The sequence below is a fragment of the Oncorhynchus clarkii genome, unplaced genomic scaffold, assembly GCF_045791955.1.
Source record: "Oncorhynchus clarkii lewisi isolate Uvic-CL-2024 unplaced genomic scaffold, UVic_Ocla_1.0 unplaced_contig_796_pilon_pilon, whole genome shotgun sequence".
Lineage (NCBI taxonomy): Eukaryota > Metazoa > Chordata > Actinopteri > Salmoniformes > Salmonidae > Oncorhynchus > Oncorhynchus clarkii.
The window spans coordinates 97,744-115,000 of NW_027257956.1; the positions used below are offsets into that span (position 1 = coordinate 97,744).

General features: G+C 46.0%; 1 protein-coding gene across 1 annotated transcript in view; it reads left to right on the plus strand.

Annotated features, from left to right (window-relative positions):
• The first annotated feature begins 2,532 nt into the window (after nucleotides 1-2,532).
• LOC139394255 (receptor-type tyrosine-protein phosphatase R-like) overlaps nucleotides 2,533-17,257 on the plus strand; it is an 87,456-nt gene continuing 72,731 nt past the window's right edge. The window contains exons 1-3 of the mRNA XM_071142281.1: nucleotides 2,533-2,613; nucleotides 5,316-5,538; nucleotides 6,214-6,418. Of these exons, the coding sequence (XP_070998382.1) occupies nucleotides 2,550-2,613; nucleotides 5,316-5,538; nucleotides 6,214-6,418 (492 nt within the window). The 5' untranslated portion in view covers nucleotides 2,533-2,549. The remainder of the gene's footprint in view (nucleotides 2,614-5,315; nucleotides 5,539-6,213; nucleotides 6,419-17,257) is intronic.

Sequence of the window (17,257 nt, forward strand, 5' to 3'; positions counted from 1 at the left end):
CACCTACACTGGGCTCCACTGGTCAGGAAGGTATGCAGCACCTACACTGGGCTCCACTGGTCAGGAAGGTATGCAACACCTACACTGAGCTCCACTGGACAGGAAGGTATGCAACACCTACACTGAGCTCCACTGGACAGGAAGGTTTGCAGCACTGAGCTCCACTGGTCAGGAAGGTTTGCAGCACTGAGCTCCACTGGACAGGAAGGTTTGCAGCACTGAGCTCCACTGGACAGGAAGGTTTGCAGCACTGAGCTCCACTGGACAGGAAGGTTTGCAGCACTGAGCTCCACTGGACAGGAAGGTTTGCAGCACTGAGCTCCACTGGACAGGAAGGTTTGCAGCACTGAGCTCCACTGGACAGGAAGGTTTGCAGCACTGAGCTCCACTGGACAGGAAGGTTTGCAGCACTGAGCTCCACTGGACAGGAAGGTTTGCAGCACTGAGCTCCACTGGACAGGAAGGTTTGCAGCACTGAGCTCCACTGGACAGGAAGGTTTGCAGCACTGAGCTCCACTGGTCAGGAAGGTTTGCAGCACTGAGCTCCACTGGACAGGAAGGTTTGCAGCACTGAGCTCCACTGGTATTTTACTAAGTCATTAGAATTGATGTATTACCTTCTGTTTGACTTGGCACTAAGCTACTGCTGTATTTGAGAGTTCTCTGCAGGCAGAATGATTATACTGTAGTTCAAAATGCTCTAAAATGGGAAAGGAACCCCATAGGGAATGACTGGGTTTCTGTAGTTTGGGCTGTAGTTTCTGTGGTCTGGGCTTGCCTGCCAGAGTCACCACTATCTCCAACTACTCAATACATCACAGTGTCAGCTCTGCTTGTTCTCTCTCTGTCTCTGTCTCTCTCTGTCTCTCTCTCTGTCTCTCTCTCTGTCTCTCTCTCTGTCTCTGTCTCTGTCTCTCTGTCTCTGTCTCTGTCTCTGTCTCTCTCTCTCTCTCTCTCTCTCTCTCTCTCTCTCTCTCTCTCTCTCCCTCTCTCTCTCTCTCTCTCTCTCTCTCTCTCTCTCTGTCTCTGTCTCTCTCTCTCTCTCTCTCTCTCTCTCTCTCTCTCGCTCTCTCTCTCGCTCTCTCACTCTCTCACTCTCCCGCTCTCTCACTCTCTCTCTCTCTCTTTCTCTCTCTCTCTCTCTCGCTCTCTCTCTCTCTCTCTCTCTCTCTCTCTCTCTCTCTCTCTCTCTCTCTCTCTCTCTCTCTCTGTCTCTGTCTCTCACTCATATGACGTATCAATGTACATATTGCCAAAGCTTACTTTGGAATGTTACAATATTAACACAATTGTCAACAGTTACAACAATAATCAAGGGTCAAAATAACCATACATTGAACAATAACAATGGTATAGAGGACATGTGCAGGTCTCTCTCTGTCTCTGTCTCTGTCTCTCTCTCTCTCTCTCTCTCTCTCTCTCTCTCTCTCTCTCTCTCTCTCGCTCTCTCTCTCTCTCTCTCTCTCGCTCTCTCACTCTCTCACTCTCCCGCTCTCTCACTCTCTCTCTCTCTCTTTCTCTCTCTCTCTCTCTCTCTCTCTCTCTCTCTCTCTCTCTCTCTCTCTCTCTCTCTCTCTCTCTCTCTCTGTCTCTGTCTCTCACTCATATGACGTATCAATGTACATATTGCCAAAGCTTACTTTGGAATGTTACAATATTAACACAATTGTCAACAGTTACAACAATAATCAAGGGTCAAAATAACCATACATTGAACAATAACAATGGTATAGAGGACATGTGCAGGTTGGTTGGTCTGTCAGACACTGCCCCTCATCTTATGGCAGGCAGCAATGTAGTGTGCTGCCAACCCACAGCTCTCTGCCTCCTCCCCCAACAGCAAGGGTAGCTTATTCTCATCAGAGATGTGTTCAAAAACTTCAATAAAGGTTTTACATTTGGGGAAACGACACTCTCTAATTGTTTGATATTTTTTGACATTTTGTCATTGTTGCACAGCCTCTCCTCTGCAGGGAGCTGGGCTTGGTAATGATATGAGAGGGTGTGTGTGTGTCTTTTCAATGAATTTTCAGAGAGGAGAGAATATGACTTTGTGCTGGCTAATCTTTACATTGCATTTAGAGGGGGTTGATGGGGTGTATAGTTTACTGTTCGAATTTCACATTTTTACAAATCTTGTTCATTTCCATTTTGATCAACCTTAGCGAATGAAAGGCCAAGAATGCAAAGTCTGCCACGCCCACTGTAGCGCAGCGTGGAATCTTGCTTCGCGTCGATGCAGACAACTAGTTCCACAAGGCGAACCCGCTCCGAGTAACCGCAGCCTCGAGCCCAGATGCGACTCTGTCTCCTCTGGGACGCGTTGGGCGGGAGGCTATGATAAAGACTGAACTTGGTAACTTGCACACAGTATAACATAAACGCAATTGAATGCAAGTTATAGCAGGGTTGGATCGTTATAATTCTCGACATTGAACCCTGATATTAACCTCACCAGCAGCCGAAACAGACAGACAAAAAGGACCGCTTCTTGTTCCTCCCGAAATCGCCTTTGAATGTGAGCTGTCCGCGGCACCTGGACGGGAAAGATGCAGCAAAGAAGATGCGTTTTTTTAATGGTTTTCTCCTTTTTACTACAGATGGGGAACGCAGGTAAGTGGCGCAGATTGGGACACCAATAACCCAGCAAGCATTCAAATAGATTCAATGAATGTCATCACTGACTGGTGTTGTAGCCTATTGTCCAGTTGGTGCACAGAAACACCTATACCATTCAATGCAACTCCATAACCTATGCTTTCAGCATCACGCATAGCAGGCACATCTGTATGTAGTTTATACGGGGTTGTAATGGTATTTGTTTTGTCAGGTGCTGCGTGCATGCTGTTGCTGCGTGCATGATTTATGCCAATGATGAGGAATAGGGCTACCGTCAATATGTAACGGTGCATTAGAAGCATAACCATCTTATGTTTCATCTGAATTGTTCATGCAACAAAGACAGCATCGAAGTTGTTCCGTTTGTGTGGTCCGTCTGCAAATATGCATAAAGCTCGAGGCTGAAAGCCGATCGAATAGAATCCCACCTCTAATCCAATAAGGAAGCGTGTTTTCAGGACCATGGCTAGCAACCGGCCGAAAACAACACTACTGTCGTTAGGGAGAAAATGTCTCAACTGTGTTTGTGAAAGAGGAAGGGTCGCGCAGCAGTAATTACCTGGATGAAGGATTTAGCCTGTATTGTGAACGGTGTTAGTCTAAAGACAATGCCACGTATTATACGCGTTGTTTTACAGAGAATGTACAATCAAATAATCTACCGAGTTTACTATTGTGATATTCTACATCGATTTTACAGCTGGCATTACTGTATCATACTGATACACAGTTTATTATAGGTTAAGAGGGAGAAAGAGAGAGGGGGGGGAGAGAGTAAGCAAGAGAGGAGGAGAGGGAGAGAGGGGGGAGAGCGAGAGACATGTAGATAGACTACATGTATTTATTCTGCTCTTAGTCTCTACCAGAAGACCGTTGATAAACCTGTCATTGTGACTCAGAGAGATACTGTAAAACCAACGTAGTCTGTAAACTAGATGTCTAGAGTAAGGGCAGAAGATCATCTGGCTGTTACCATAGAGATCTTTTTAAATTCCACTAGCATTCTAATTCCTAACTCTATGCTTGTCACTCAGTGAAGGTCAATGGGAAAAACCCATGTGATTGGCAGCTGTTGACCTCCAGGCCCCCTGAGTTCTAGAATGCTTATTCTGTTCTATACTCTCAGAAGAAGCCGAAATGATCCCTAAAATCAGAGCTTTCATTCTCTTCACTGGCATCAGATATAGTGTGATGTATTACTAGGAGGGATGACATTTCTTCTTCCCACTTCCCTTCCATACCACCTTGCTGTGCTGACACGCGTGCCTGGCACATGAGGAAATGTGATCTTTCTCTCCCCATATCTCTCTCGCTCTCTCACCCTCCCTTTCTCTCTCTCTCTCTCTCTCTGCCTGCTGTCTCCGCCTCTCAATCTGGAAAATGAATAACAACATGACATTCACTCGAGAAAAAGAGAGAGAGAAACAGTGAGCAAGCACAGAGAGCAGGGAGAGAGAGAGCACAGAGAGAGCACAGAAAGAGAGAGCACAGAGAGAAAGAGATAGGGAGCAGGGAGAGAGAGAGCACAGAGAGCACAGAGAGCAGGGAGAGGGAGAGAGAGCACAGAGAGAAAGAGAGAGGGAGCAGGGAGAGAGAGGGCACAGAGAGCAGGAAGAGGGAGAGAGAGAGAGCACAGAGAGAGAGAGAGCCAGAGAGAGAAAGTGAAAGAGAGAGCAGAGAGAGAGAGAGGGAGAGTGAAAGAGAGAGCAGGGAGAGGGAGGAAAAGAGGCAGGTTTCATGGCTCGGGGCATGAGCGGATGACTGATCAGCTTAATTAAACTAATACCAAAGACTATGAACACTATCCATCCCTCTCTCTCTCCTTCTTCTCTGTCATATCAGACTATATTGAACATCTCTCTCTCTCCTTCTTCTCTATAATAACAGACTATATAGAACATCTCTCTCTCTCCTTCTTCTCTGTCATATCAGACTATATAGAACATCCCTCTCTCTCCTTCTCTATATTACCAGACTATGTAGAACATCTCTCTCTCTCTCCTTCTTCTCTATAATATCAGACTATAGAGAACATCCCTCTCTCTCTCTCTCCTTCTTCTCTATAATACCAGACTATATAGAACATCCCTCTCTCTCTCTCTCTCCTTCTTCTCTATAATACCAGACTATATAGAACATCCCTCTCTCTCTCTCCTTCTCTTATCCATTCTGTCTCTTCCTTGCTTTCCTATGAACTGTGTGATGCTCTCGTTCTTCCTCTTTCTCTTTCTTGTCTGTGAGGGATTTTTTATATCTGGTTATACTGAGAGTTCAAAATGAAACTTGATATCAATAAATCTTGATTAGCATTTTTTTAGCATCAACCATAGTGGTAGACCTGCAGCTGGCATAGCATCAACCATAGTGGTAGACCTGCAGCTAGCATAGCATCAACCTTAGTGGTAGACCTGCAGCTAGCATAGCATCAACCATAGTGGTAGACCTGCAGCTAGCATAGCATCAACCATAGTGGTAGACCTGCAGCTAGCATAGCATCAACCATAGTGGTAGACCTGCAGCTGGCATAGCATCAACCATAGTGGTAGACCTGCAGCTAGCATAGCATCAACCGTAGTGGTAGACCTGCAGCTAGCATAGCATCAACCATAGTGGTAGACCTGCAGCTAGCATAGCATCAACCATAGTGGTAGACCTGCAGCTGGCATAGCATCAACCCATTCCCTCTCTCTTTGTAGATGTTTTTTCTGGTGACCATGACCGCTACACGACCAGGACCGGTGAGGGGAGGAGGTGGTCGGACAGCCCGGTCCTGGTGTACCGTCACGTGGACCAAGACGGCCAGGAGAGGACCCTGGGTCTGGAGACACCCGGGTGGCAGCGTGGTGGGGACAGAGACAGTCTCCATGCCTTGGTTAACACCCTCAGTGCCCAGCACCAGGCCAGACTGGACAGCTTCAGGTAAAGAGAGATGCTTGAAACCAACACAGTCCATCACATAACAAAAACTGAAACCCATTTAAAAAACAAAATGAAACGCAGATGTAGTGAGGATGTTGAGTTTGAGATCAAATCAAATCAAAAATCAAATCAAATTTTATTTGTCACATACACATGGTTAGCAGATGTTAATGCGAGTGTAGCGAAATGCTTGTGCCTCTAGTTCCGACAATGCAGTAATAACCAACAAGTAATCTAACTAACAATTCCAAAACTACTGTCTTGTACACAGTGTAAGGGGATAAAGAATATGTACATAAAGATATATGAATGAGTGATGATACAGAGCAGCATAGGCAAGATACAGTAGATGGTATCGAGTACAGTATATACATATGAGATGAGTATGTAAACAAAGTGGCATAGTTAAAGTGACTAGTGATACATGTATTACATAAGGATACAGTCGATGATATAGAATGCAAGAGACATTCACAGAAAGGGACACAATAAATAATTATTCAACACAATTGAACCTTAGTTTAATAGTATTTTTACAACCAACTCCCTTTGTTGTCTTGTATCTCATGTTACTGTATGTAATACTGCGATTCAGGTTATACCTGCCGTAGTACACATGAAATGGAACTAATGAGATGTCTCCATAGTGCACACTGATCATACAGAATGTTTCAGCAGGGACATGGCCAGGGTGGACAGCCTCCTCACCCAGTCCTCCCAGACCCATGCCAGGCTGGCTAAGCTGATGCCCGCTGCCCTGCTGGAGTCCCAGTCCCGCCAGGCGCCCCGTGGGCATGGAGCCGTCAGCCTGTTGGCACAGCCGGAGCAGGAGGTACGGGTGGAGAACGCTCCGGTCTCGGCGCGCTGTATGGTCACCGTGGTGAGTAGAGTGTAGATATTTCCCATCTACACTCTGGATGTATTGATGGGTCGCTCCACCAGTCCCTTTTGAGATGTGTACCTTGGTAAAAACACATTTGATTTCACCTCATTTCAACATTCTGTCATAGAGAGATGTTCAACTTAATAAAATCACGTTTTCCCATTTCAAACTGTTAAATAAAAAAGTGTCAAGTAGAGTAACAGGGTTGACAGTTACAGGGTTGACCGTGACAGGGTTGACAGTAACAGGGTTGACAGTAACAGGGTTGACTGTAACAGGGTTGACAGTAACAGGGTTGACAGTAACAGGGTTGACAGTAACAGGGTTGACAGTAACAGGGGTGACAGTAACAGGGTTGACTGTAACAGGGTTGACAGTAACAGGGTTGACTGTAACAGGGTTGACAGTAACAGGGTTGACCGTAACAGGGTTGACAGTAACAGGGTTGACCGTAACAGGGTTGACCGTAACAGGGTTGACAGTAACAGGGTTGACAGTAACAGGGTTGACTGTAACAGGGTTGACAGTGACAGGGTTGACAGTGACAGGGTTGACAGTGACAGGGTTGACTGTAACAGGGTTGACCGTAACAGGGTTGACCGTAACAGGGTTGACCGTGACAGGGTTGACTGTAACAGGGTTGACTGTGACAGGGTTGACGATTTCATTTTTAATCAGCCATAAATCCCCTAGTGACAGGGGAAATGGGTTAAAGTGGGTTAAAAGTCAGAGGGACACGTCAAAATGCTGAAGTTTAGCACTTTAGCAAGTCTTTATTTCTCTAAAAAAAAATATATTGCTTCATTAAATTCGCCATGTGGTCTTTAATCCACATGGAGAAACCACAGACACCCATACATACCCCACAAGACACAACTCTGTATTGGTGCAGAATTTATTCTTAAAACATCAAAAAGACACTCATTTCGTGGAATGACCCAGATAATGATTGGTGGTTGGGTGACTGCGATTTTATGGATTTTCACTGTGGTATCTTGAGCCGGTGGAATCACAAGACTTTGGTATAAACAATCATGAATATATGAACTACTGTGAGCCCGTCACTCTGGGTGTCTGTCTGAAACCTCAGAAAATACAATCATGAATATATGAACTACTCTGAGCCCGACAAACGGCAGGAAATACAATCATGAATATATGAACTACAGTGAGCCCGACACTCTGGGTGTCCATCTGAAACCTCAGGAAATACAATCATGAATATATGAACTACTGTGAGCCCGACACTCTGGGTGTCCATCTGAAACCTCAGGAAATACAATCATGAATATATGAACTACAGTGAGCCCGACACTCTGGGTGTCCATCTGAAACCTCAGGAAATACAATCATGAATATATGAACTACTGTGAGCCCGACACTCTGGGTGTCCATCTGAAACCTCAGGAAATACAATCATGAATATATGAACTACTGTGAGCCCGACACTCTGGGTGTCCATCTGAAACCTCAGGAAATACAATCATGAATATATGAACTACTGTGAGCCCGACACTCTGGGTGTCCATCTGAAACCTCAGGAAATACAATCATGAATATATGAACTACAGTGATCCCGACACTCTGGGTGTCGGTCTGAAACCTCAGGAAATACAATCATGAATATATGAACTACAGTGATCCCGACACTCTGGGTGTCCATCTGAAACCTCAGAACATAGGATTCCATCCAGAAGCAACTCTGAATGTATAGCAGACCAGGTTGGAGGATTGCCATCCTATGGATTTTCACTTTGAGAGGTGATTTACTATCGTAACACTGTGGATTCAGAGTCCTTGATTGTAGATAATGATGATTGATTGATTGATCATTTAATTGATAATTTAACACGTCAAGAGCTCTTGCGGAGACATGGGTGTTGACTGTTCAGAGTGAGGCTGGAGGATGTGGCATGAGGCCCAGGTTGAAGCCATTGGTCCTGAAGGTGGGCGAGGCCTGGCTGGGGCCAGATGGCCCCGATGTCCCCCTCTCTGTGATGGATGAGAAAGACCATCTGCTATTATAACAGGCAGGCCTTCAGAAGGAGTGTGCGTGTGTCTGTGTGTTAGTGTGTGTGTGTGTCTGTGTGTCTGTGTGTTAGAGTGTGTCTGTGTGTGTCTGTGTGTGTTAGAGTGTGTCTGTGTGTGTCTGTGTGTTTGTGTGTGTGTCTGTGTGTCCCCACAGTCTCTGTCTTTCCACGAGATGTTGTTACATACATTTTTTAAGGGAATCTTGCTGTTTTCTTGAGTATTTTGAGGTGAAAGGGAGTTCTATGTGATCATGTCTCTGTAGAATACTGTGTGTTGCAGTGAGTTCGTTTTGAACTTGGGGACTGTGAAGAGACCCCTAGTGAAATGCCTTGTGGGTGTCTGAGCTGAATGTTATTTGATTACGTAGACAATCTGGAACGTTCATCACGGTAATATTTCTCATTAAAACTAGAAGAGAAGCAGTTCATCTCTTGTCAAAACCTCAACCAGACTGGCCTGCATTTTGTTGATGTTAGTTCTGTATGTGGAGTTAAGGGCAAGGCTTCTCTGTTCTGAACCAGCTGCAGGTTTACTAGGTCTGTCTTTTCTACACCTGACCCTATTACCGGACAGTAATCAAGATGGGACAAGACCAGAGCCTGAAAACACATATTTTATCAAAGACATAACCCTCACCATTCTCACAACAACTTAGTCAATGTGACTCGACCGTAATAATTGACCATCCAGTGTGTTGTACCTAGGAGTTAAACTTCCTCAACTTTCTCAATGGCCACACCCTTTATACACAAACTCCAGTTGAGGTTTATGTCTTTAGAAAATGTTTTGAACCGAATACAAATGCTTTTAGTTTTAGATGTGTTTAGTTTTACTATCAGTCAGCCATACTATCAGTCAGCCATACTATCAGTCAGCCATACTATCAGTCAGCCATACTATCAGTCAGCCATTCCCATACTGACTGTGACTCCTGTTTGTAGAAGGTCAGTGAGCTCACTGGCTTTGAGGTGCTGACATGTAGAGTGGGGAGTCATCCGTGTACATAGTGATTCTAGCTTGGTGTAAAACCAGTGGAAAGTTATCTGTAAAAATAGAGAAGAGTACCGGACCAAGACAACAGCCCTAAGCAGAGACATTGTACTGTACTGGGAGAGTAACAGACCAAGACAACAGCAATAAGCAGAGACATTGTACTGTACTGGGAGAGTAACAGACCAAGACAACAGCCCTAAGCAATAAGTAGAGACATTGTACTGTACTGGGAGAGTAACAGACCAAGACAACAGCCCTAAGCAATAAGCAGAGACATTGTACTGTACTGGGAGAGTAACAGACCAAGACAACAGCAATAAGCAGAGACATTGTACTGTACTGGGAGAGTAACAGACCAAGACAACAGCAATGAGCAGAGACATTGTACTGTACTGGGAGAGTAACAGACCAAGACAACAGCAATAAGCAGAGACATTGTACTGTACTGGGAGAGTAACAGACCAAGACAACAGCAATAAGCAGAGACATTGTACTGTACTGGGAGAGTAACAGACCAAGACAACAGCCCTAAGCAATAAGCAGAGACATGGTACTGTACTGGGAGAGTAACAGACCAAGACAACAGCAATAAGCAGAGACATTGTACTGTACTGGGAGAGTAACAGACCAAGACAACAGCCCTAAGCAATAAGTAGAGACATTGTACTGTACTGGGAGAGTAACTGACCATGACAACAGCAATAAGCAATAAGCAGAGACATGGTACTGTACTTGGAGAGTAACAGACCAAGACAACAGCAATAAGCAGAGACATTGTACTGTACTGGGAGAGTAACAGACCATGACAACAGCCCTAAGCAATAAGCAGAGACATTGTACTGTACTGGGAGAGTAACGGACCAAGACAACAGCCCTAAGCAATGAGCAGAGACATGGTACTGTACTGGGAGAGTAACTGACCAAGACAACAGCCCTAAGCAATAAGCAGAGACATTGTACTGTACTGGGAGAGTAACAGACCAAGACAACAGCAATAAGCAGAGACATGGTACTGTACTGGGAGAGTAACAGACCAAGACAACAGCCCTAAGCAGAGACATGGTACTGTACTGGGAGAGTAACAGACCAAGACAACAGCCCTAAGCAATAAGCAGAGACATGGTACTGTACTGGGAGAGTAACTGACCAAGACAACAGCAATAAGCAGAGACATTGTACTGTACTGGGAGAGTAACAGACCAAGACAACAGCAATGAGCAGAGACATTGTACTGTACTGGGAGAGTTGGCTGTTGTGTGTGTGTGTGTGCATGTGTTCTCTCCTATAGATTCTATATGTGTTCTCTCCTATAGATTGTGTATGTGTTCTCTCCTATAGATTCTATATGTGTTCTCTCCTATAGATTGTGTATGTGTTCTCTCCTATAGATTCTGTATGTGTTCTCTCCTATAGATTGTGTATGTGTTCTCTCCTATAGATTCTATATGTGTTCTCTCCTATAGATTCTATATGTGTTCTCTCCTATAGATTGTGTATGTGTTCTCTCCTATAGATTCTGTATGTGTTCTCTCCTATAGATTCTACATGTGTTCTCTCCTATAGATTGTGTATGTATTCTCTCCTATAGATTGTGTATGTGTTCTCTCCTATAGATTGTGTATGTGTTCTCTCCTATATATTGTGTATGTGGTCTCTCCTATAGATTCTGTATTTGTTCTCTCCTATAGATTCTATATGTGTTCTCTCATATAGATTGTGTATGTGTTCTCTCATATAGATTCTATATGTGTTCTCTCCTATAGATTCTTTGTGTTCTCTCCTATAGATTATGTATGTGTTCTCTCCTATAGATTCTGTATGTGTTCTCTCCTATAGATTCTATATGTATTCTCTCCTATAGATTCTATATGTGTTCTCTCCTATAGATTCTGTATGTATTCTCTCCTATAGATTCTATATGTATTCTCTCCTATAGATTCTATATGTATTCTCTCCTATAGATTCTATATGTGTTCTCTCCTATATATTCTATACGTGTTTTCTCCTATAGATTGTGTATGTGTTCTCTCCTATGTGTTCTCTCCTATAGATTCTATATGTGTTCTCTCCTATAGATTCTGTATGTGTTCTCTCCTATAGATTCTGTATGTGTTCTCTCCTATAGATTCTGTATGTGTTCTCTCCTATAGATTTTATGTGTTCTCTCTTATAGATTCTATGTGTTCTCTCTTATAGATTTTGTATGTGTTCTCTCCTATAGATTGAATATGTCTGAATATCATGGTTAGTGTGGTGTTCTCTCCTATAGATTGTATATGTCTGAATATCATGGTTAGTGTATGTGTTCTCTCCTATAGATTGTATATGTCTGAATATCATGGTTAGTGTATGTGTTCTCTCCTATATATTGTATATGTCTGAATATCATGGTTAGTGTATGTGTTCTCTCCTATAGATTGTATATGTCTGAATATCATGGTTAGTGTGGTGTTCTCTTCTATAGATTGTATATTTCTGAATATCATGGTTAGTGTGGTGTTCTCTCCTATAGATTGTATATGTCTGAATATCATGGTTAGTGTATGTGTTCTCTCCTATAGATTGTATATGTCTGAATATCATGGTTAGTGTATGTGTTCTCTCCTATAGATTGTATGTCTCTCCTATAGATTGATTGTATGTCTGAATATCATGGTTAGTGTATGTGTTCTCTCCTATAGATGGTATATGTCTGAATATCATAGTTAGTGTGGTGTTGATCCATCTACCTCAACAATGGGTCGTTACGTAACATAACCGATGAGATACGTTGCTTTGACCTTCACTTTCACATTGAGATTCTCTTACAGCGCCAGCTGAACCCCACCAGACACACACACACACACACACACACACACACACACACACACACACACACACACACACACACCCTCAGGAGACAACGGGCTGCTTTGTGGTGTTATTTTCCAGCAGTGTATTGTGTTCTAACTAGAGAGAGAGGCGTCTGCTGTCAGAACGCTGCTGGAAAACGGCTTTATCTACAAGAGAACAGAGACACTGTCCGTCCGTCTGTCCGTCCGTCCGTCCGTCTGTCCGTCCGTCTGTCTGTCTGTCTGTCCGTCTGTCTGTCTGTCCGTCCGTCTGTCCGTCCGTCCGTCTGTCTGTCTGTCTGTCTGTCCGTCCGTCCGTCCGTCCGTCCGTCCGTCCGTCCGTCCGTCCGTCCGTCCGTCCGTCCCCTGTCTAGCCGTAGTCCCCTGTCTAGCCGTAGTCCCCTGTCTAGCCGTAGTCCCCTCTCTAGCTGTAGTCCCCCGTCTAGCCGTAGTCCCCTGTCTAGCTGTAGTCCCCTGTCTAGCTGTAGTCCCCCGTCTAGCCGTAGTCCCCCTGGTAGCCGTAGTCCCCTGTCTAGCCGTAGTCCCCCGTCTAGCCGTAGTCCCCCGTCTAGCCGTAGTCCCCTGGCTAGCCGTAGTCCCCTGTCTAGCCGTAGTCTCCTGTCTAGCCGTAGTCCCCCGGCTAGCCGTAGTCCCCCGTCTAGCCGTAGTCCCCCGTCTAGCCGTTGTCCCCCGTCTAGCCGTAGTCCCCTGTCTAGCCGTAGACCCCTGTCTAGCCGTAGTCCCCTGTCTAGCCGTAGTCCCCTGTCTAGCCGTAGTCCCCTTGGTAGCCGTAGTCCCCTTGGTAGCCGTAGACCCCTTGGTAGCCGTAGTCCCCTGTCTAGCCGTAGACCCCTTGGTAGCCGTAGTCCCCTTGGTAGCCGTAGACCCCTTGGTAGCCGTAGTCCCCTGTCTAGCCGTAGACCCCTTGGTAGCCGTAGACCCCTTGGTAGCCGTAGTCCCCTTGGTAGCTGTAGACCCCTTGGTAGCCTTAGACCCCTTGGTAGCCGTAGTCCCCTTGGTAGCCGTAGACCCCTTGGTAGCCGTAGACCCCTTGGTAGCCTTAGACCCCTTGGTAGCCGTAGTCCCCTGTCTAGCCGTAGACCCCTTGGTAGCCGTAGACCCCTTGGTAGCCGTAGACCCCTTGGTAGCCGTAGACCCCTTGGTAGCCGTAGTCCCCTTGGTAGCTGTAGACCCCTTGGTAGCCTTAGACCCCTTGGTAGCCGTAGTCCCCTTGGTAGCCGTAGACCCCTTGGTAGCCGTAGACCCCTTGGTAGCCTTAGACCCCTTGGTAGCCGTAGTCCCCCGTCTAGCCGTAGTCCCCCGTCTAGCCATAGTCCCCCGTCTAGCCATAGTCCCCTGTCTAGCCGTAGTCCCCCGTCTAGCCATAGTCCCCTGTCTAGCCTGCTGAAAGGTTTATGGACGACACAGAACCCTACTTCTCCACTGGAGAATTCAAGTCTGACTCCTAAATGGCACAATATTCCCTCTATAGTGCACTACAGAGCCATATGGGCCCTGTTCAAAATGAGTGCACTATGTAAGGAATAGGGTGCCATTCAGGATGTAACCTTAAAATCAATCACTTTACTGGCTCAGTGGTCCCTTCAGCACTCTGTCTGTAGACCGACCAGAATCCTCTGATTTAACAACTGATCTCAAGAGAAAGGAGAGAGGGAGAGAGAGAACGAGAGAGAGTAACAAACAGATAGGCAGAGTGAGAGAGATATATAGAGAGAGGGGAGGAAGACCAGAGAGAGAGAGATTGGGGGGACTCCTATGGACTATTAAATACACATCACTACACTGATGAGACAGACTGTACATGGATGAGACAGACTGTACATGGATGAGACAGACTGTACAGGGATGAGACAGACAGTACAGGGATGAGACAGACAGTATGGGGATGAGACAGACAGTACAGAGATGAGACAGACAGTACAGGGATGAGACAGACAGTACAGGGATGAGACAGACAGTACAGAGATGAGACAGACTGTAAAGGGATGAGACAGACAGTACAGGGATGAAACATTAAAACAATGAACTGACTATGAGACAATATTGATGTATTGACACTGTAGAAGCTCCACTGTACACACACACACACACACACACACACACACACACACACACACACACACACACACACACACACACACGGGGCGGCAGGGTAGCTTAGTGGTTAGAGCGTTGGACTAGTAACCGGAAGGTTGCAAGTTCAAACCTCCGAGCTGACTGTCGTTCTGCCCCTGAACAGGCAGTTAACCCACTGTTCCCAGGCCGTCATTGAAAGTAAGAATTTGTTCTTAACTGACTTGCCTAGTTTAGTAAAGGTAAAATAAAATTTAAAAAACACACACAGACACTGGCTGGCTGAGTCTATGGAGTAACGTAGACCACTAATGAACAACAGTGCTGTTTGCTTACTGTAACATTCAGTCCAATTAATTTACCTCGTCCAGCCCACAATGCTTTGTAAGGACGGAGTAAACTAATCATTTATAACAATAGACGCTGAACACATAGTTATACCACCATGCATGACAAATAGAGGAGCATTACTGAGATACAAATTACCCCCGGTGTGTAAACAAAGTGTTGCCTCTTCACAACCCTGAGAGAGACAGAGAGAGAGAGAGAGCTGTGAGACAGAGTGAGGAGAGAGGAGAGAGAGACAGAGGAGAAGAGCTGTGAGACAGAGTAGAGACAGAGAAGAGCTGTGAGACAGAGAGTAGAAAGAGAGAGAGAGCTGTGAGACAGAGTGAGGAGAGAGGAGAGAGAGACAGAGGAGAAGAGCTGTGAGACAGAGTAGAGAGAGAGACAGAGAAGAGCTGTGAGACAGAGAGTAGAAAGAGAGAAAGCTGTGAGACAGAGTGAGGAGAGAGGAGAGAGGGACAGACAGAGACAGAGAGAGAGAGAGAGCTGTGAGACAGAGTGAGGAGAGAGGAGAGAGGGACAGACATAGACAGAGAGAGAGAGAGAGCTGTGAGACAGAGTGAGGAGAGAGAGACAGACAGAGACAGAGGAGAAGAGCTGTGAGACAGAGGAGAAGAGCTGTGAGACAGAGGAGTAGAACTGTGAGACAGAGGAGTAGAGCTGTGAGACAGAGGAGTAGAGCTGTGAGACAGAGGAGTAGAGCTGTGAGACAGAGGAGTAAGGCTGTGAGACAAAGGAGTAGAGCTGTGAGACAGAGGAGTAGAGCTGTGAGACAGAGGAGTAGAGCTGTGAGACAGAGGAGTAGAGCTGTGAGACAGAGTGAGGAGACAGGGCCACTCTGTGTCTGGGGGGGGGGGGACATATCCCCATTAAAGCAGGACAGTCTCCTACATAGATCTCCTGTCTTTGCCTTCTGTATGAAACCATAGCAGACCAGCGGACAGTATCTCTCTACTGACATCATGTTAGCTGCTCCGCCCCAAAGGTCAGAGACTCTGTGACCAGCTCTTCTCTGTAGCCCATCTCAACACACATAACAGCTACGACTGGCTACCTACCACCTCCCCAAGGAAAGATGTATGTGACCAGCTCTTCTCTGTAGCCCATCTCAACACACATAACAGCTACGACTGGCTACCTACCACCTCCCCAAGGAAATATGTATGTGACCAGCTATTCTCTGTAGCCCATCTCAACACACATAACAGCTACGACTGGCTACCTACCACCTCCCCAAGTGTGTGACATAGCGCTGGCTAGCAGAGGCTCGGATGCTGTTTAGTGTTTGTACCAACGAGATCTGTGTGAAAGCAACCCAAGGCCTGGTGTTTGGCCCGAGGGGGATCTCTCTAGAATGGATAATGAGTATTATAAAGATGTTGATCTAAAAATGGGATTCTCTCTCTCTTTTCTCTCTCTCACTCTTTCTCTCCTCTTTCTCTCTCTCTCTCTCCCCCTCTCTCGCTTTCTCTCACTCTTTGTCTCTCCTCTCTCTCTCTCTCTCTCTCCCCCTCTCTCGCTCTCTCTCACTCTTTGTCTCTCCTCTCTCCCTCTCTCTCCCCCTCTCTTGCTCTCTCTCACTCTTTCTCTCCTCTTTCTCTCTCGCTCTCTCTCTCTCTCCCCCTCTCTCGCTCTCTCTCACTCTTTGTCTCTCCTCTTTCTCTCTCTCTCTCTCCCCCTCTCTCGCTCTCTCTCACTCTTTGTCTCTCCTCTCTCTCTCTCTCTCTCTCTGTCCTCTCTCTCTGTCTCTCTCCCCCTCTCCCTCTGTCTGTCTCTCTTTCTCCTCCTCTCTCTCTGTCTCTCTCCCCCTCTCTCGCTCTCTCTCTCTCTCTCCCCTGTTTCTCTCTCTCTCCCCCTCTCTCGCTCTGTCTGTCTCTCTTGCATCTCTCTCTGTCGCCAAAATATTATCTTTCCTTCTAAGGAGAAAATGCTCCACCGTTAAGCCATGTTGCTGTTTTCCAGTAACTTAGCAACAGCAGGTCTAGACAGACTATAAGATATGGTAAAATCCAATACATGACAGCTCCTCCTCCTCCTCCTCCTGTCTCTAGTAGATAGGTGGTGAATGGGTTAACAGGAAATGAAAAAGAGCAGGCAGGCGTGTGTATAATGGAGGTAATGTCTGTGATGTGCCACAGGTCGGTGATAAGCGATGATGATGATGTGGTGGAGTGGATAATCATCTCCGTGGTAACTACACGGAGAGGCTGATAGGGAAACTGGTCCTCTACGACGCAAAGAGGTCCTTCTGTCTGTCTCAACGCACCTCAATGGGAGCATAGTATCTGTCTGTCTGTCTCAACGCACCTCAATGGGAGCATAGTATCTGTCTGTCTGTCTCAACGCACCTCAATGGGAGCATAGTATCTGTCTGTCTGTCTCAACGCACCTCAATGGGAGCATAGTATCTGTCTGTCTGTCTGTCTGTCTGTCTGTCTGTCTGTCTGTCTGTCTCAACGCACCTCAATGGGAGCATAGCATCTGTCTGTCTGTCTCAACGCACCTCAATGGTAGCATAGCATCTGTCTGTCTGTCTCAACGC